The 21,186-nt window shown below is 37.1% G+C and overlaps 2 protein-coding genes across 3 annotated transcripts; both read left to right on the forward strand.

Moving 5' to 3' along the window:
* Window positions 1-2,524: 2,524 nt before the first annotated feature.
* LOC104237495 (uncharacterized) lies at window positions 2,525-5,174 on the forward strand. The gene has a single exon (XM_009791648.2). It carries the CDS (start codon window positions 2,959-2,961, stop codon window positions 4,933-4,935), a length of 1,977 nt encoding a protein of 658 aa, XP_009789950.1. The 5' UTR covers window positions 2,525-2,958; the 3' UTR covers window positions 4,936-5,174.
* Window positions 5,175-12,229: 7,055 nt separating this feature from the next.
* On the forward strand, window positions 12,230-19,371 carry LOC104237496 (65-kDa microtubule-associated protein 3). Of its 2 annotated transcripts, none has more exons than XM_009791650.2 (13): window positions 12,230-12,494; window positions 13,352-13,439; window positions 13,548-13,754; window positions 13,847-14,089; window positions 14,532-14,741; window positions 14,825-14,980; window positions 15,137-15,296; window positions 17,060-17,211; window positions 17,295-17,382; window positions 17,688-17,761; window positions 17,899-17,973; window positions 18,054-18,300; window positions 18,470-19,371. In XM_009791650.2, the coding sequence occupies exons 2-13, from the start codon at window positions 13,368-13,370 to the stop codon at window positions 19,027-19,029; spliced, it is 2,244 nt and encodes a 747-aa protein (XP_009789952.1). In that variant the 5' UTR covers window positions 12,230-12,494; window positions 13,352-13,367; the 3' UTR covers window positions 19,030-19,371. The 2 variants fall into 2 exon arrangements, with proteins under 2 accessions (XP_009789952.1, XP_009789953.1); XM_009791651.2 differs by having other exon boundaries at window positions 12,230-12,446.
* The last annotated feature ends 1,815 nt before the right edge of the window (window positions 19,372-21,186 follow it).

Consider the following 21,186-nt stretch of genomic DNA (forward strand, 5'->3'; position numbering starts at 1 on the left):
GAAAGAGTAAAAGAGTGCAAAAGATGAACCTTCTATTGCTGGAGTTTCCCAATGTTTACAACAAAGAGGAGCTCCAAAATTGCAAATCCAAACGATCTACAGGCGACAACTTCGCCGAACCCAGCAACCGGAGTCCACCTCACCGGAAACTTTGACGACCTGCTACATCTTATAGTAAAAAAGAGCTGGCCGGAGATGGTGAAACTCCGGCGAAACGCCGGTAAAAAGCAGTGACCTAGCGGAGATGAAGTTGCGATCGTTTTTATGTGGTTTCAGAGGGCTTTTAATGGTGAGAAGACGCTGTGTTTTGTGAGTGAAAATGAACGAAAATAGGGATGGTTTGGAGTGGTGTGAAGAAGGAACGACGTGAGGGTCGGTGTCGTTATTGTGTTACGATGGAATTGGGTGGAGCTCGGCGACTGACTTCTAGGGTTGAGGTAAGTCACTGGGAGGTCGCAAGGAGGTTCAGCGACGATGGTGAGCTGAAGGGTGGTCATCGATAGAGCTGCTGGACGCTGGCTGTTACGGAAGAAGAAGAGAACGACAGTGGGGTGGGTCGGGGAAGACGATGATCAGGGGCGAGGTCATTTCTGTATGGTTGTTCCTCAGCGTTTTGTTTTTCGGCCTTCTGTGTTCTCTTGTTGCTGGTTCGACGAAGTACAGGAGGGGTCATTTTTAGAGGTAGGGTCGTTTGGAGAAGATGACGCGCATGGGGGGTCTGTTTTTGCGCAGCATTTGTGTGTATTTCAGCCCTCAACGTTTTTTTGTTCCTTCCACCTCTCTTCTTAATTCTTTAGTCTTAGGCATTCTTTTATAGTGTAGAGTCTAGGTTGTAGGATTTTAGGTTAAGGAGTATGGGCCTAGGAATTATGGGCTTGGCAATTGTGGGCTAGGTCCAAAATTAAGCCTAAAAATGGGTTGCTCGAGCCCAAGTTCTATTCTTTCGCTGCGAACGAGATTAAAAATACGGGCCCATTTGTTAATTATTCCTACTATTCAAATAATTATTAAAATAAAACTAACCATTAAAACAAATCTATTTTTGGTATTTTCAAATATCATATTAAAATAAAAATACGATACTATTGTTGTATATATTTTTTTTTAAGATTTTTTTTTCTCTAGATTAAAAATGACTACAAAACATTAATGAACCTATTTTTGTGATTTTTGTTTTCTTGTAATAAAATAAAGTAAAAGAGTCAAAATTGATTAAAATAGTTATAATAGGACTAAATTAAATATTTTGCGCTAAAATATGAAAAATTTTGGGGAGGGTCAAAAATCACATGTCTACAGGAATTATATTGAGAGAAGCAAGATAAGAAGCAGTAGGTAATTTATTAAGTAGAAGTAGCCAAAGAAAGGTTTTGATTTTATTGGGGATATGTAGGTGTCATATCCATTGGAGGCCAGGACATTCAGGAGCGAAGGTAAAGATGATGAGCAGATTTAGTGGAGAATAGGCCAGTAAAAATAAAGTTCCAGCAGAAAGTATCAGGATGTGAGAAAGAAAGATTAAAATAAGTATCATGAATGAGTCACGAAATGTGTAGGGGCAAATCAAAGGATAGCGAAGTAAGGTCCCACGCCACATGAGAAATAATATGATCCACCGTAAAAGTAGATTCAAGTTGAGTAAGAGGGTCCTGTATAAGGCTTCGGAGATTAGTCTTATTTACAAGCCAATTATCATGCCAAGATCTGTATTAGTGCCCTGACCAATATTACATTTATAGCAGGTTTTGAAAAATTATGGTCCTTAACAAGAATTTTTCAAATAAAGGAGGATCTCTGCTTAGGGAGTAGATCACGGCTGGGGAAGTGATACTTAGCTCGAAGAATTTTAGCCCAGAGATGATTGGATTGCATCGATATCGCCAAGCTAAGCTAGACATGTGAGCAATATCTTTTTCCTTTTCTTCCAATTATAGGAGTTCTCTTTTTATAGAGTTCTACGAGAAAAAAAAATTCTTTAATAATAAGATTAAGTCGACCTTCAAGTCATGAATAATAGAAAATTAAAAATGTACCGAGCTTTAAGCTCTCGCATGTGACTTTTTGTCTTATGACGTGGCATGGTAATTAATGGAGTGTTTTTTACATTCTCCTGCTTCCTCTACGTCCCTTGTATACTCCTATATTCATCTTACATAACATTATCGACCATCAAGGAAAGTGACTATCTATCATTTTATACACAATATCTTAAATGGCAAAAAAAAAACTTTCTCACTCAAAGCACTCATTGATTTTTTTTTGTTTAATTTAAGACTTACAATCTAAGGGAATTGATAATCTATCCTTTATACATAATATTTTTAAGATAAAAAATTATATTCAATCCTGAATACTTTAAATTCTTTTAACGCAACACTCTCAGCCGCTCAAAAGAATTGATTACCTATTTCTTATACGTGTATAATTTTAAAACGGTAAAGAAATCTTTCCCAAAATGATCCATGTCAAATGAGAAATTAAAAAAGATCCATCAAACATATTTTTTCTCAGCAATATACAAGGGGAACAAAGATCACCCTTGACAAAATTCATCATTTGAGACAGGAAAACCACGGATTGAAACAAGAAGATAAACAGTATGAAATTGAAGGAAACACAACACATATAAAAAGGGGCAAAGAGGCGCAAAACCTTGGAAACAATTCAAAACTCACGAACTCACAAACAACAAAGGTAGTTGCATGTTTGACATGAGTCAAACACTTGAAGTTCCACATAAGTCAGTCACTTTCCTCTCTCTATGTTCGTTTTGTCTTTCCCCGCAACCACCACTGATCGTATTCTGAACAGAAGCAAACAGTGATGGAGAAATCAAGAATGTGAGGAAAGTTTGTGTCAGAAACCCAACTGACCCACTTAGAGAGAACCTTCGATTTCTCCGAGAGAGAGAGAGAGAGAGACCAAACACTTTTACCACTGTTTCTTCTTCCGACAACCATGAATCCTAGCAAAGTTGAAGCAGAAGATCTATTCCACCATCACTTGGACCCGCAACATCACCAAATCTTGGATCAATCTCAGCCGTCAATTCTTCACCAGGACGATGAAGAACCGTTCTTTTCTGATATCGGTTTTTTCCGCGACGAAGATGACGACGCTGCCAGCCATAGTTCCTCAGACCCCGATCAACATCAGCTAATTCAGTCGTCGCTACCTCAATTGGAGCATCAAAACGGGATCGTTTCTGAAAACCCTAACCCTAACCCTAATTTGGGTTTGGGGAAGTCCGGCGATAAAAATAAGGCGGAGAAACGCCACCGGCATACGGCGGGTGCATCGGCGGCGGCGTATATAAGTCCGGAACCCCACATTTCATCTCAATTCTACACATTTAACAAGGAATCCCATGCCCTGATGATACGCTGCCTCCTTGAGGGTCGGGTCGCCACGCCGGAGGAAATCCGATCTGTCACGCCCGCGTCGGTGCTCCAGAGCTGGCGCCTGGTGTGGAAGGACCGGAATGAGGACACGGCGTACCTTACGGCCTGGAAGCGGATACAGGACAAGCTCGTCGTGAGTATCGACCCCGTGAATGGTAATGAATTACTGTGTTTCAAGAATAATTCGAGTCAATTCGTTTCCCATGTTGACCAATGGCATGATATAGTCACAAACTTTCACCGTGACGCTGATTTAAAACACTTAGGTCTCAAAGACACTATAGAAAAAATCAAGCAGGTTTGGACTGTAGGTGCTAAATTTTATGGCATACCTGAGAGTTATATTAGGGTCTGTGTGGAGGTGTGCCCCGTGTGCTCTGAGTCTGCGCCACGTACTAAGAGGCGTAGGTTTGAGTATACTGAATCATTCGATGTACCAGCAAAGGAAGTGCCAGTTAGATTACAGCAATTAGCTGCCAAGTATAAAGTGGTGTTGTGTATTAGACAGAAATATATAAGGTATAAGCCATTTATGGCTGAGGTTAAAGATTACGCGTGTCATCGAGCAGGAGAGCCTGCATCCTCGAAGAAATCGAGGATTTTAAAGAGGGAGCCTTACGCGTCAAAAAGGTGTGGGTGTGGGTTTCGTATCAGGGCGATAGTTCCAATATCGAATTATAATGAGAAGGATAAGACATTTGTCTATCAGGAGGAAGGGACAGCAGTCTTTAAGTTGTACGCGGTGCACTCGGGGCATGAACCTGGCCCTTTGGATGGGAATGCGAGGATAATACATCGAGTTGTTGGGCATAAAGGAGGGTTCTTGATGGATCAGGAAACAGTGTATGGGATGGGTGATGAAGCAGAAAATGAAGACTTTGGGTTCCTTGTGAAGGATGGTGGAGATCTGCAACATTCGATTTTGCAGCAAATGCAGGAAGCAAGGAATGAGATTGGGCTACTTGAGGGCCAGATCGGGAAAGTTCCTCATGAGTTATTGTGCTCGGTATCTCGTGAATTGTTTGATTTTGTGAATAAGCTTAGGCATGTGAGAGAATATGGATCAAAGTCAGTTGGATTGCTCTCAGATAAGCCGATCTCGGATGATCTCTTGGTTGGGGAAAATGATTTGGCAGATTGGGGCGCTCATCATCATCATCATCGCATTTATGAGGATGGTAAGGATGCAGAGCTCATCGAGGAAGATGAAGACAGCTTCGGGAGGACACTTGGGGAGGTTGCATCTTGGGATCAGATAAGGCCAGGTTGTAGGAACGAGAAGGATCTACTGGGTGAGTCTTGTAAATCAGAGAAACCATTGGAATGCAATGAGTTTGATCAGAAGCGCATTCTTGAATGTGGGAATTCTAAACTGACCAAGCCCTTAAGGCATGATGAGAGTATAGATACAGATGTAGGTTTCGTTGTAGAGAACTTCTACCCAGAGAACCCTAAATGGTTTGATTCGCCCTGTGAACTGGACTCCGGCACAGATTGTGGTGACAGCGGATTCAAGCCTGGGGAGATTGTTTAGAGATCTTACAGCTGGTGACCCACTCTAACTTAATTCTGAGTCTTCTGTTCCATTTTTCATACTCTAATGTTAGAAGTGGGTTGTATATTTGTGTAAACAAAAGGTTGAAACTTCTGGCAACCTCTTTGTTGTCTTTGCTGTTGTAATTCTGTAAAGTACAGCCTATGGGCTTCTTTGCACATACATTAGATAGTGATTTGACTTGTCATAAATTTTCAAAACTTCAACTTCGTTTTTCATATCTGAGTTAGTGGTCACCTTTATTATCTTGCATTTATAGTATATACTGCTGCTCTATTGATTTTATTGCTGAGATGATATAGCAGAAATTTTATTGCTGAGATGCATATAGCAGATAATTACTGAATTGTGCTGCTTTTTTGTCATTGTAATTATTGTAAAACTATTTCTATATGCAGTCTATTATAGAAAAACTGGGGTTCTATAAAAAAATACTACTAAACCATTGTGCATATATCTGTAGAATGGTGTTAAACAAATTTTGGGAAGTTCCGAAAAGGAAAGAGTGTCACTTAAATCTGAAAAGAGTAATATCTAACTAATACGGTAGATCACAGGAGACTTGTTCCACAATAACTTTTGGCTTCAAGAAGCATTACCTTCTTTGTTCATTCTTCGTATAACTCATTGAATCGAAAGTCACATTTGGCCTTCAATTGTGCTAAAACCGAAAGTAGACCTACTTATTTCCTAACTGACATACTTATCTTTAAAAAACGGTATACAACTTTTGATTTCTTTGCAAACTATTGATGGTTAAGTAAAGAATAAGGACGGTTATAATTTGAATTTCCAAATAACAAGCAAGATTGGCTAAATCTGTTTCTGTTAGCTGTATTAATTTGGGATTGAAATGGTCTCCTTGGAAAAATCTTCTCGTGTGTATTAAAGAATGCACTCACAAGCGTTATAAATATTTATGTGTTTCCATAAGCAATTGGTAGGTAGCATTTGAAGAAAAAGCTCAGAAGACATAAGTTGGAGTTGCCTCAAAGATCTGTGCTTCAAACCTAGAGAATCATAATGGAACATCCCGTGCCGTTCCACAGTAAAATCAGTTGTTGCTGATACCTTCTTATCTTTTCCTCCTTCCACAACTAGAGCTCGGACATTGACAAAATTGTTTTGAGAATGTGGCAAAAAGTTCTAGTTTTTATTTACTTGTTTTTTTTCCTTTTTGATGAAGGTGGCAAAAGCTTCTAGTTGGAGGTGGCAATTTGGAACTCTTAACTATTGTCGATGTGGTGATTACCTTAGTGTTGATGTACAAATATTGGCTTATTTCTATGGCTTCTGAGTGAGATTGAACGGAGATACATGAAATGATTCTATTCAATGGTTTGAAAATTATCATGTAGATGGATATCCTTAGTACTCAACAAGCTAATCAACTTATCTTAATGTAGGAAAAGAATAAAGAAGACAAGGAAATCAATCTAGCTTATTCAGGTTTGTTTTGGTCAATGTCTAGTTTGACCTGTTGGCTCTAAAATCTAAGTCCTATTTCAGAAACAAGGAAAATTTGGAGAAGATGAGACTGTTTAATATTCATTTGGTTCATATGGTTGCATATCCTGATCCCATATATCTTACTTATGTGTTATGACACAATAATGACAGGTATATGCAACCTCGTAGATATGTTGAGAATCAATAAATTAATCCACTTTAAGTAAGAACTCTTTTTTGAAAGATAAGTCTCAATCTAAGTGCAGAGTATTTAGAATTCTGTCTGCTAATTTGAATTCAATTGTTATTAATGAAGAGACCTGTTTTGACAGTGCACTAAAATCACCAGGATTTTTCTCGGGAAGTTTTGGCAAAATTAAATGTTGGTAATATTTAAATTTTACGCACATTTTTGGAATTTCTGTTAAGTCATTAATAATACTAATGACCAAATCTATGAATTGTATCAATATGTGAATATATGATTTGTCAAACAATTATAATGAGTTGTGATGGTGTCATTGAGATTCTTGTTCCATTGGTGCTAGAGAGAATTTTGTTGGTTGCTTGTAATAAAAATCCTTTCCAGTCATCTCTTCAGTTAGTTCAGATTTGCTGTTGTTGAAAATGGAAACAACAGATCTACCTATTAAAATTGTATTTGCTTAAGAAAAACACAATTCAATGTGTTCATACTATTGAGCATAAGTTGCTACGTTTAGCTTTGGGTTCTGAAAGCAGTCATGAGGAGAGAACCTCTTAAGCTAGCAGCAAACATTGGAAAAAGTGTGAAGGTTTATTATTGAAGAACTAGTTCATGGCGATTATCTTGATATGGACATGTAATTGAGGAATAGAAATCTCACGGGAACTTGTCATTGTCCATTATTTTCAGTTCAACTATAAATGTTGTCCTCACATATATCTGTACCGGTTTCTTATTTCCTTTTACTTGTCTGTAGTATCTGAGTATGAAAATAATGGGTAAAAGACAATTGAAGTTCATTTAAGATTCCTTTGGATGTGTTTTGACAGCTCCCTTGCGTACAAACAGCTTATGGAAGTTTATCTCTCATTACATTGCTGTCCTTTTTCTTTTCTATTTGAATTGTCAGAATAACTACTGTTTGGTCGTAGAAGAATGCATTTGTATGTCTAAAGAAAGCTGATGTCTGCTCCTGCTGCTTTAGGGATAAAATTCACTTCTTGATTGTTATTTTCCCTTTAGCAGACCTTGTTACCTGTGAGGTGTTTTCCCACTTATCAGTAATTTTATTAATCCTGCTCCACTTATCGACATATGACACACCTAATGAAGGCTAAAGTTAAGATGCATATACATATGTCCTCTTGGCATAAACATAAGGAAAGGCTTATTAACCATTAACCTATTGGAGCTTCTTTGGATCACAATGCCCTTCATCAACAAGTATTTGTATCCTGTAACTCTTAAAAGTACTTGTGATGTGGTTGACAAGTTTAACTGTTAACTCATGAAACTAGAACCAAAATAAATCTTTCTCCCTGCTTTCTCAAAAAAAAAATGTTTCTCTTTTTTTTTTTTCAAGTAATGGCTCGTCCTGTTAATTAGGTTTTCCATGTGTCTAAAAATCTACTTTACCTTATAAAAAGAATTTATGTGTCTAGTTTGGTAGGTTTTGTTAACCTAAGCCTAGCATAAATAGCCCATTATGGATCTTGGAAATTGCACAAACTAGTTTCTCTGGTTCTGGGTTATTTTGAGGAAAGTATAAGATGTTCAATGAGTTATATGGCTACCTCGCCATATGGAAGCTGGCACAAACGGACTGCAGGAACATCGATTGCACAATGTTGGCAGGCTGCTATTTTGATGAATACAAGCTTTTGACATGTTGCTTGGGTGGCGTGAAGCTTTAGGTGAGTAAATTTTAAGTTTCATTTTGTTAATTATATGCAGATAATGCTCGTTATGTTATCATTTAACATACTGCTGCTTGTTCCTCTTTTACGTTTGCTTTTATTTGCTTCCTTTGTTATTTTGGGGGTGAGAATTTACACAATGGAGAATGATCTTTGTAACTCGACCGATGTTTCTTATGCTGTTGTTTGCAGATGTTCATTAGTGAAGTGCAGAGGACAGTTTTCTTTTCTCAAAGAACAAAAACAATGCTTTCATTGTCTTCTGGATTTTGGGTGCATGGTACCTTATCCTTTTTTGTCTTCTTCTGCATTAGAAAGAAGGCAGATTCTGCAGAAAATAATTCCAGTTTATTTTTTGAGTGAACTGCTTGGCTTTCCTTTGTGCATTTTGATCAAGTGTTCTGCTGTGATGCTTCAAATCCATGTGTTAAGTTTCTGCATTTTACTTTCTCGTTTCGTTTTGAAAGAAAGTTTGCAGGTCAAGTGGAGAAGATTTTATAGCCCCATGCTTTCTCTTTTATTTTCATTTCACATAGTAAAATGGAAGGATAAAATTTTACTCTTGGGACTGGCCAAATCAGAAGCATGGGATTGATTCATTAAATGTCTTTGGGATAGAAAAATTCCCCTTTGACCAATTCCTTCTGATTATGTGACTTGGTCCAGTTCTCCCCTCGAAAGCCAGAAAGGTGCCATTCTTATTGAATCTTTAAACCCCCAAAGTACCTCAACTATTTTGTGAGATTTCAGCTATGTCAGCACATGTGCATGAAAAATTTAACAACTGTAATTACAGTTGGATGGCTTTTTTTCCCTCTTTTATGTGTTAATATGGGATGTGAATTTTAAAATCCAAGCTTTACGAGGAATTGGTTATGTTGTGTCAAAAACAAGTAAGCTATAGGAACTTATCAACACGCTAATCTCTGTTTTTTATGTGATGTTTTTAAATTCACTATTCTCATGTTTGGTCTGGCTAACTCAAAACTCAGTTTGATGTGGCATTTGGACTGCCATCTTTCTAACCCCAAAAGTTTTATATGCCTCTCATGGAAATAAAATTTCATTGGTAGACTACCCCTAGTTATTACAACTTGTGTATCTGAGCTTGCATTTTTTGAACCTGTGAAATGTTTTTGCCTGCAATCTGGGCCCCGGCCCTGAAAGTCATGTGTTCCCCTTCCCCCGCTGTCCCCCCTCCTTTTTTCTTTTGCCCCTCTGGTTCCTCAGATTGGTGGCACCTTAGGTTATATTGAGGTACTAACAACCCAGTCAATTGATCCATGTGAAGAAGTGTAGTGGAATTCCAACTAATTGTCGAAGCCATCTCAACTTTATTCCACTTCAGCTCAGTCAAAGGTCACATGGTCTTCAATGTTCGTGACGAGAGCAGCAACATTGAGTGCCTCCTTACTCAACTTGGGACCTTGAGGAGATGGGAATGTGCAAGTTCTCTTCCTATGCATAATTGCTGTTACAGTTTACCGAAGTTCCACTATTCTGTGGTTCTCCGGTTTACATGTGTACAGGTGCCTAGTATGGCAGTTTTAGAAAACTGTCTTTGTTTGGAGAAAAAGCAGAAGCAGTCGACATTGGTGAACCATATTGAGAGGTCTGTCTCACAGGAATTGCCGGATTGAAGTGTCAAACATGATCATTTCATGGACATTCTGTTACAAATGCTATCGGTCCTGGATAGCGTAGAGTTGGTAGTTCAATTAATATATAAACACGTGTGCTCAAGGGGTGAGTAAAATTTGGGTTTGCAACCTATATTGTTGCTTGAGTTTCTGACTTTGTAATTGCTGTCATATTTCTTTTGGACTGATGTCACAAAGTTTCCTCAAGTACGGCGCGAGTCATGATTGGTTATAGTTATTTTGCTGTGGTACAAAGCACAAACGTTTACTTCTGCTGCGCTAACTGGAACGTTTTTGGTATCTGATGTAGTTGCAATTTTTCCCTTGATTATTTTTGTGCAGCAAAATAGAACTGAGAGCTCCAGGATCTGTCTTTTGCTGCCCACTTTCAATTTACGTTGTTTCTTATGCTTATTGTTGTAGCATCTATCATATGGCTGGAATAGCTCTTTTGGTTTGTGTAGGATTCACAATCTTAATCGTTATGTATATTGCTTAGTGCCAGTTCACATCATGTTGAGAAGGAAAATTACATGAGAAATTGTTTTTCTGGTAATATGTGTAGTAACAAATTAATTAAAATATATTTGGATCGGTTTTAAACTACCAAATATTCAATCATTGTTTTAGGCATGAGCGATGTTTTGCCCAAAAAGGAACTTATATTCTCCATAATACGCCCAGTCCTATTCCAAACAAAAACAGAATTCAATCATTCTTACTTGTTTTCTGTAAAACAAAATTTGCTCTCCCAATACTTAAAACACCACGTTAGATTTCAGGAGGTGGAAAAAAAATTTGAACGAAGAATGAGAACTAAAGTATTAAAAGGAAAGAAAAAAAAGAACTTATATTGATGCCAGTGGGAAGGAGAAATACGAATGAAATTTAAAAGCTGTTTTTCAGTATGGTGTTGTAAAAGGGCGAAATTTTCCTTCTTCCTAAATAGTAAAATCTCCTTCCCCTCCCCCAGTAATGTGGCATTTTGGTGTGCGAGGTCAATGCATTTAATATTTCTTCTTTTATAAAAAAGATTTACATATTTAGAAATTATTATTCAGTGAATAAAGGTAGTCAAAATCAAAGTAACTTTGCGGTTTAAAATATTCAGGAGTTTGAATAAATCTAATAACAGAAAATCATTTCGACCTTCAAATAGCTATAGTGCACTGCGACTTGAGAAATATACATGAATTGAGGTATGTAACTTAATATTTTAAGAAAGAAACGATGTTGTAAACTTGTAAGTAATATATTGTGTGCGTGTATACTCGATTGCTTTGAATGTCAAAAAGACAAATCGCACCATATTTAAGAACCCTGCGTATCTTCAAAACTAAATATGTGAGAAGATATCTTCAGTAATTAAAATTAAATTTTGTTCTTTCCCTTTCTCCTTATAGTCGGTAGTCACGGTTAAAGGATTTTGAAGTATCAAAACTAATTTATAGTGGCTATATATTGCAATCAAATCGTGCCAACCGGTTTGTGTAATTAGTATGATACACTTTAATGAGTAAAACATCATACGAAATCGATTCAAAAATGAAAAATATAATTGCGAAAATTATGGAGGAGTCTATGCTATTCGATAATTGTATCTCTTGGCTAAAATTAATATTGGCAATCTTTATTATCCAATGGATAGACTATTTTCAAATTGTTTGCAAATACGTGATTGTAGTTTTATACTCCTTTACCACTTCACCAAGTCTTGGTATTCAATTTTAGGTATGGGATGGTAACTTTTTTCACTATAACTTGATTTAAATAAAAAACCTAAAAATTGAATCAAACCATACCAAGGTGAAAAAAGAAAAAAAGAAAAAACAGACGTACTCCTCACCTATGAATTGACCAACTTATTCAGTGACATTAGCATTTGATTGTACCAAAATGGGACAAGTGAGAAATACCCCGTTCACTTTTACTTGTCCATTATACCAAAAATATATTTTTACTTTTACTTGTTCCCTATACTAAATCAAAAGAAATACAATCTTTTTTTTTCTGTTTTATTCTTATCATTAACTATTTATTTTCCAAACTATTTTTCAATACTTTTGAAAATACTATTATTATTATGGATATATATTTTATTTATTTATTCTTAATAGGAATGGAAAAATAAAAGTGGAGAACTAACAATTTACGGCCGAGAAATAAAAGAAAGGATTAAAGAAAGAAGAAATAGAATAAAGGATTAAATGGGAATCAACTTTGAAATTCAAAAAAACAAAGTCGGCATTTAATGAATAAAGATCACAACGCCAAAAAAGGCGCTCTCTCAGCACATACGTTTTGCTTTACAAAAGCTAACGTCTCCTCCTTTCCCTCCTTCTCCCACTCAAAAATCAAAATTCAAGAATTCAATTCTACTCCCCCCTTTTCCCAAATTATCATATCATCACTTGGTTTCTCTTCCATTTTCACCAAACTGAGGAAAGCAGAGAATTGGCCGGAAAAATAAAGAACCCTCCGTCGGATTCTTACGTCATTGTACGGTGGAGTTTTCTGTTCATTACGGGTGATAAAGACTTTAGCAAGGTTTCTTTCGTTGTGGTTCTTTGTAGTGAAATTGGTACTCTGTTTTTGATGCCTTTCTTGCCGAGAAAACTGAATGTTTTGATTTCTTGTATTTCTTTATATCTATAATTCAGTATCTCTAGAACAACCTAATGGGAACCTCAACAAATGATCGCAATATTACATTAATAGAGACTTCCGCTCTATTAGCTGATTATTACTTTGTTATTTTTGTACATTTAACTAGAATTCTTGGGACATTTAACTGGAAACTTGAGACACACCAGAAAAGTTTTTGTTCCCAATTTCGCAAACAAACACAATATGCAAGTTGAAAACCTTTATTTAGAAACGAAATTCACAAAATTGCACGAACAAATGCACCCACTAATTCTTCTTACTTTAGGGCTTGGTGTTTCGTGAACGGTTAATAAGTAATATATTAGTTGGTTTACTTATCAAAAATTATGATTGTAATAATAATAGATGGTCTTAAAATCCCGTAGAGATAACAATTTATAAAATTTAAGATTGAGGTATAGTTGATTGATTGTATAGATAAAATTTAGATTTAATATATGCTTCTATTCCCTAACAAAGTAAATATCAAATAATTGTTTGAGAAGATTCTGTTCAAGAGATGCTCCAAGATCATCTCTACTTTAGTTGTTAGGAGTAGTGATACTTGTTTTCATTTTAAGGTTGGAGGGTGCTAAATCAGAAAATACTTCAGCATTTTGTTCCCAATTTTGCTGGGATTTTACTATGTAGCTCATCTAAATTCAGCGTTTGGATTGCCTCTAACTGGTCTTATAACTATTCCTTTTTACCATCTGATTCTCTTTCTCTGTCTTAACCTTTTAAAATTCTTTGTCAAGGTGTAAATGCTTCAACATGCATAACCGCCAAAGTGACAAGCCTTTGCATATGGAAACAACTTGTGGTTCTCTTCTGTCTGAGATGCAGGTTTGCTCCAAATATGCTCTTCAATTGTTATATTACAAAACACAAGACTTATATCGTATTGTGAAAGTGTTCTCTTTTTTGTGTGTTACCTTGTTTTTCTTGGATCAGAGAATATGGGATGAGATGGGAGAGCCAGAAATTGAAAGAGATAAGATGCTTTTTGAACTCCAACAAGAGTGTTTAGAGATATATAAAAGAAAAGTGAATCAGGCAAGTCGTTCTCGGGCTCAACTGCAGCAAACTGTTGCTAACTCTGAAGCAGAATTAGCAAAGATTTGTGCAGCGCTAGGAGAACAATCATCATATGCTAGGCAGGTTAGAGACTCTCTTTTGAAGCATTCAGTAAAACTTTAGATCTTTTGCTTGGTATATAGAACCTTTTTAACATTTAGCCTCCTATATAGCAGAGTTCCAAAAGTTTGAATGAAGAGCTTAAGGCCATTAAGCCTAAGTTAGAAGAGATGAAGAAGAGAAAAAGAGAGAGGATGGACCAATTTGCAGCTGTTGTCGATCAGATACAGTGTATATCGAAAGAGCTCTGTGTACACTTCCAAGGGAATAAACAAATGAGCGTCATTGATGAGAATGATTTGTCTGTCAGAAGACTAGAAGAAATGAAGAACTATTTGATTGCTTTGCAAAAAGAGAAGGTCTTTTCTGTTTCATCTTTTTCCTTGTGTTATTATATTATTTATTTAAATATCACACTGATATGAATTGAGCTTAAAGAAAGAGGTGGGGATTCATATAGCCGACCCCAACTTGTTTGGGGCGGAGGCACGGCAGCAGCAGCAGTAGTAGTAATATTAGTTGTTGTTGTTGTTGTTGTATCTCTTCCCTTGTCTTCAAACTCTGCTAGTTTTAGCACTGAGATTGCTGCTTTGAATAGAAAAGTTGCAGTAAGTTTCAAGTTCTGCAAAAAGAGTATGGTAAAACTTTCACTTCGGAACTGCTTAGTATAGAGAAAAAACAAATGGCAAGTATCATTCCACGTTCATGTTGTAGAGTTTCATACTGTTGGAAATATTTCCTCTGCTATAAAGAATTTCAAGAGTTACCATTTGTCTAACAGAATCTCCTAAACATTTTCAGAGTGACCGCCTGAAGCTGGTGCTTGACCACTTGACATCCATCAATTCATTATGTGTGGTGCTTGGGATTGACTACAAACAAACTATTGTTGATATTGATCCAACCATGGACGACTTCAGTGTCTCGAAAAACATTAGCAAAGATATGATCATTAAGTTGTCCGCGACAATCAACAGATTGAAAGATCTCAAAAAACAGAGATTGCTTAGGGTTAGTATAAATGTCAATTTAATTGTTCCAAACCAAGTTGTATATTGATCTCTGCTACTAATGCTGATCTTCTTGTTGCTTAGCTTCAAGATATTGCAACTACCCTCGTAGAGCTGTGGAACTTGATGGATACACCGTTAGTGGAGCAACAACAATTTCATGATTTTACAAGGCACATAGCAGCTTCAGAAAATGAAATAAATGAGCCTAACATTCTGTCTTTGGACAGTCTTCAACATGTATGAAATAAATAAACCAAATGATCTCCATTTAATTTATTTTATGTTGTTAATTTCTAGCAGAACTAGAATGCTCCTTTTGCTGGTGCTGATGCTTTCATAGAAGTAGATCTATTGCAGTAATGAAATTATTGCAATTCTATACTACTTATGCAGGCGGAGGCCGAAGTGTCGACGTTGCAGGAAATGAAATCAACAAAAATGAAAGAGGTTCTTCTGAGAAAGAGGCTGGATTTGGAGGAAATCTGTAGGAAGGCACATATGATTATTGAGACTCAACATTCAGTTGACTTTTCTGTTGAAGCTATAGAATCTGGTAACTGTTTTCTGCCATGAATCAGACATCAAGGTTACACATAGCTAGTTCTAACCAAATAATTTCTAACTGAATCATTTCTGCAGTTATATCTGGATTATTTGTAAGCCTAAAAAAATTGATTTCTTAGGAGAAATCAGTTTAAGGTTTAATATGATTGGAGGATGGTGCGAAGGACGGTGTCTATTTCAGACAACCAGTTCGGGTTCATGCCGGGGCGATCTACCACAGAAGCTATCCACCTTATTAGGAGGATGGTGGAACAGTACAGGGATAGGAAGAAGGATCTCCACATGGTGTTTATTGATCTGGAGAAAGCGTACGATAGGGTTCCTAGGGAGGTCTTATGGAGCTGCTTAGAGGATAAAGGGGTCCCGGTTGACTATATTAGGGTGATTAAAGACATGTATGTTGGAGCTAAGACTCGGGTTAGGACAGTAGGAGGCGACTCTGAACACTTTCCAGTTATTACGGGGTTGCACCAAGGGTCTGCGCTCAGCCCATTCCTATTTGCCCTGGTGATGGATGCACTGACTCATCATATTCAAGGGGAGGTGCCATGGTGCATGCTATTTGCTGATGACATTATTCTAATTGACGAGACACGAGGCGGCGTCAACGAGAGGCTAGAGATTTGGAGACATGCTCTTGAGTCTAAAGGTTTCAAGTTGAGCAGGACGAAGACGGAATACCTCGAGTGCAAATTTGGAGTTGAGCCGACGGAAGCGGGAGTTGAAGTGAGGCTTGACTCTCAAGTCATTCCCAAGAGAGGTAGTTTCAAGTACCTTGGATCGGTTATTCAGGGGATCGGGGAGATTGACGAGGATGTCACACACCGTATAGGGGTGGGGTGGATGAAGTGGAGGTTAGCGTCGGGAGTCTTGTGTGACAAGAAAGTGTCACCGTTACTAAAAGGTAAGTTTTATAGAGCAGTGGTTAGGCCTGCCATGTTATATGGAACTGAATGTTGGTCGGTAAAGAACTCACACATCCAGAAGATGAAAGTAGCAGAGATGAGGATGTTGAGGTGGATGTGCGGGCATACAAGGATGGATAAGATTAGGAATGAAGATATTCGAGAGAAGGTGGGCGTGGCCCCCATGGAGGACAAGATGCGGGAAGTAAGACTCAGATGGTTCGGGCACATTCAGAGGAGGAGCACTGATGCACCGGTGAGGAGGTGTGAGCGACTGGCTGTAGTGGGCACGCGGAGAGGTAGAGGGCGACCTAAGAAGTATTGGGGAGAGGTGATCAGACAGGACATGGCGCGACTTAGGATTACTGAGGACATGGCCCTTGACAGGGAATTATGGAGGTCGAGCATTAAGGTTGTAGGTTAGGGGAAAGTTGTGAATATTTCTACAGCACAATAGAGTGAGACTAGCCAGTTACGAGTTAGACTAAGAATGTCATTGGTCGTCTATTGATGCAGGGCTTTACCTGCTAGGTTTACCTGACCATCTATTTCGTATTTCCTATTCTGTATTTCATATCTCTTATATTGCAGTTATTTTATGTTATGTTATTTTATTATGCATTTCTTATGGTACTAATATATCGGCTCCTGTTGCTTTTTTGAGTCGAGGGTCTCCTGGAAACAGCCTCTCTACCCTTCGGGGTAGGGGTAAGGTCTGCGTACATATTACCCTCCCCAGACCCCACTTGTGGAAGTATACTGGGTCGTTGTTGTTGTTGTTGTTGTTGTTGTTTAATATGATTGGATGTTTGTTGAATCACTCAAGTTGTAATGCTATCATTTATAGGGGCAAATGATCCTTCATATCTGCTTGAGAAACTCGAGGTCCTGATTTCCAAGGTTAAAGAGGAAGCTTTTAGTAGGAGAGATATTCTTGAAAAGGTTGAGAAGTGGTTGGCTGCATGCGACGAGGAGTGCTGGCTGGAGGAATATAACAGGGTTGGATGTTATGCTGTGTTTTTTTTTACCTCTTTCGTGTATATTCTGCACCATACTTCTTTTTCTAATAAGTTTTATTTTAGGATGAAAATCGTTACCATGGCGGAAGAGGCACACATCGTAATCTGAAGCGAGCTGAGAAAGCTCGAGTTCTTGTCAACAAAATCCCTGGTATGGAACCTATTTTCTCTTCCCATATCTCCCATCATTAAAAAATGATTTTATTCTAATAGAATAATCTTTCTTGCTTTTGATACTCTTCTTTGAGTTAGCGTACTGCATTACATGTGTGCTCTGCTGAGAATACAGATACCAGAAAATAAGAGTTTACTCATCTGTGTGGTGTCTGAAAATTTGTTATGCAAATCAATAATTGGTTATCATAAACAAATCACCGACATTGTTAAATGTCTTCTTAGTGTTCCAATAAAACTTGATCTGTTTGATAAGAAATCTTAACATTGACTTTGTGGCAGCTATGGTAGAGACATTGAGATCGAGAGCTAGTGCTTGGCAGAAAGAAAGGGGACATGAGTTCTTGTATGATGGTGTAAGCACCTAACTGGAATTTGTTAAAGCTTTATTAAGCATGACTCCCTGCATCCACATTCTGTAGCTGCCTTAACTCTTGGAAGAAGGTGATTGCACTCTTTTTTTGTTACTTAATCCTTCACTTTCTCTTTCCAGGTAGCGCTTCTTTCTATGGTTGAGCAGTATTGTGCTCTACAGCGGGAGAAGGAGCTTGAGCGTCAGAGGCAGAGGGTATGAATTTTCCATTTGATTACACATGAAACAACTGCTCTAAGTATTGGTTGTTTATAAGGTTCTTTTTCTTATTCAAGGACCAGAAGAAGCTTCAGGGACAGTTGATGGTGGAGCAAGAAGCACTTTTTGGATCAATACCTAGTCCTTTAAAGAGTGCAAAGAAGAATTTTAGACCATCAATGGGAGGTTTGACCAATAAAAGGCTTTCGCTCGGAGGAGCAATGCTTCAAACCCCATATGCTGGTAAAGCTGCACCATCCTCTTATTCCGGAAGACTGTGTAGCTCGTTGAAACAGCAAACTCCCCAAAATTCTCACCAAACTGGTAGGCTTGTGATCTTATTCTCTAGTATATCTAAATTTACTTTTCCACCAATAATTGTAGTATACTAGTAGTAGTTTCTATAATTACATGTTTATTGACCTTTTGCGGCTTCTAGGTTAGGCTGCATTATTGATATCTAAACTGTCTAGTTTTAATTTTGTTGTTGCAGGAAGGAGAGATAGTTTCATGGCACCAAAAAAGCAGCAATCATGCAAGGTATCAAATTCACTTGGAACTGAATCAAAACAGACGATGAAGCCCCTACCGGATCCACGTAGAACTGAATCAACACAGACAAGGAAGCCTCTATCTCCCTTATCGTCTATGTTATCGTCAAATGCAAGCACCATTAATATTCAGAATCAGACCCTAAAGAGTGGGGGAGATAAGGAAACACCGTCTTTGAACAAAACTCCGCTTATGACTCCAACCAAGATTGCCTCTGCTGTTGAAGATAGACTCAACGAAACAATGTCATTGAACAGAACTCCAGTTATGGCTCCAACCAAGATTACCTCAGCTGTTGAAGGATGTATTACCCCAAAAACAATGACTATTCCAATGCCAGCAACTCCTTCCACAGTTTCCATTGCAATGCAGACTGCGATGACACCTGCTGCCCTCCATGTTTCTGGTTGTACTGATGATATTGAGTACTCATTCGAGGAGAGAAGAGCCGGTTACAATCCATTATCACATACCAAGGTCATTAACAAATGCTTGATTTAGCAGTACTAGTAACAGTATATTTTCTTGGGATGAATTCTTTTCTTTGCATTGTTGCCCGCCATAAATGCATTCTACTCATCTGGTTTCAGGCAATGATTTTTCCACTTTTTTTTTTTTTTTTTTTGGTTGGTTTCTCTTTAGTCATTTGTATAGTGGTGCAAGATGAGAAATAGTGTTTACTTTGTTTTGATGATTGTGGACTTGTGCTCTTGAATGGACTAAAGTTCTCAGTAAGTCCTCTAATACCAAAGAATATGAGACGTTGCTTTTGGAAGGGTTAAACTTACTTTTGGGAGAATCCTTCTGCTGGTAAATCAATGTTAATATTTTTTTTAAATTTTACACATGGTGTCTGCATTGGAGCCCGACTGTATCTGGATTCGCGCCGAGTAGGTTTCCATTCAGGGGAAGCGCTTCCTCCCAAAGATTTTTTCAACCCTAACCTGAGGGGGAGCATCCCACTAGAGACCGCAATGTTAATATTAAATTGCTTCAGTTGGTAGCTAAAATATTAAATTTTGGAACACATCCTAAGTCAAAGTCAAGCATCTTTTGTTTCATGCTTGTTCGGTCGTCCAATTACAAACTATTTTACTTCAATTCTATTCCTCAGGATTTCAAGTAGTCAAATGATACTTTATAGTGCTATTTTCATTGTCAAAAAAAAGCCAAATGAAACATAATGAAAAAAAGAGAATCTTTTTCCTTCGATGAGTTTTTTTTTGGGTTAGGAGTAAGTCTAGTAAATAGAGGGGAAGGAAGAAAAAGAGGATTTTTGTTGAATTTAGATGTTAAACTTAAGTGGTATATGATAAAATTGCAGCCCCATTACACTCCTTTACAAATTTACAAAACTTTTTATCATAGATAAATAATATTATGTATTTTCACTTTTAATTGTGACTTCTAATGTTAAATTATTTAATTCCTCTGCCATAGAAAACTACTCTACCACTGAGCGGCGCTAAAAAAAGACAGAGGTAAAAATCCTCCGTCTCAAATTATCTATCGTGGGTCCAAAAATAGTTGTTACAAATTACTTCCTCCGTTCACTTTTACTTGGCATGTATACTAAAAATATATTTTCATTTTTACTAGTCACTTTACTCATATCAGGAGAAGATGATTTTTTTTTCTGTTATACCCACAATATTTATTACTCATTTCAAATTATTTTTCTCAAATCCAATAAAATATGCATCAATTAATATGTGTATCATGGTAAATTATGCACTTCATTTATTATTTCTTAAGGAACGTGAAAAGTCAAAACATGCCAAGTAAAAGTGAACGGATAGAGTATTTGTCATTTTAGAAGTTCAAGACTAATTAATTATTTTTTTCTTATTTTACCCGTAATATTAAATTGCTTGAAGGCAAGAAATACCTCATATGAGTAAATATTAAATGAAGAGAGATTATATTTTAAGAGATAAATAGGGGTAAAACAGTCAAAAATTATGTAATATTCTTTTAGGGGCGTACAAAAGAGAAACACGATAAATAATTTGAGACAGATGGAGTAAAAAGTTATACTAGTAGTAAATATTAGAGTGACTCATGCCCAAACCATGAATTTCTTTCGCCAACCAATTTAATTTTGCAAAGAAAACATGTCAAAAAACAAAATTAATTCTTTTGACTAATGAAGCTAGGGGACTCATATTTCAGCAACTTATCCAAGCTGGGCCATGACTGCCTCCAGAAGCCACAAAGGTCCCCACCGATGACTTTTTCCTTTTCAATTTCGTATGTTTTTTTGGAATTTGTTTGTCTTGTCCCTGGAAAACCAAGTTTTGAAAAAAATAAATTCAAAATTATTTTAGAAAAACAGTTGTCTATTTGAATTACTTTTGAGGAAATATATTTTATGCTAGTGTTTGGATCCGGCTCCCCTCCTGTATAGGTTCTCTCCAATTTCAGCAGTGGAGGTCTAATTTTTAAACTATGGTTAAAACAAAATATTCCTATAATTTAGCCTTTCTTTAAATGTAGAATCCTTTACTTACAGGGATAGTGGGATACGGTACCAGCAAATCAAATCCTTTCATGGATTTTTTTATCTTTTTTCCCCCAAATTCTAAATTCTTTCAAACCAGATTTTATTTTCATAGGCATCATATTTTTTTCTATTTTCGCAGGGACAATTTCATTTGT

Source organism: Nicotiana sylvestris, chromosome 1, assembly GCF_000393655.2.
Source record: "Nicotiana sylvestris chromosome 1, ASM39365v2, whole genome shotgun sequence".
NCBI classification, from domain to species: domain Eukaryota; kingdom Viridiplantae; phylum Streptophyta; class Magnoliopsida; order Solanales; family Solanaceae; genus Nicotiana; species Nicotiana sylvestris.

Excerpts from the sequence above, each read along its gene's own strand:
- LOC104237495 (XM_009791648.2), top strand. The coding sequence starts at position 2,959 with ATGAATCCTAGCAAAGTTGAAGCAGAAGATCTATTCCACCATCACTTG.
- LOC104237496 (XM_009791650.2), top strand. The coding sequence starts at position 13,368 with ATGCATAACCGCCAAAGTGACAAGCCTTTGCATATGGAAACAACTTGT. Across the intron at positions 17,762-17,898 it reads ATGAGTTCTTGTATGATGGT|GTAGCGCTTCTTTCTATGGT; the intron begins GTAAGCACCTAA and ends TTCTCTTTCCAG. Across the intron at positions 17,974-18,053 it reads TTGAGCGTCAGAGGCAGAGG|GACCAGAAGAAGCTTCAGGG; the intron begins GTATGAATTTTC and ends TTCTTATTCAAG.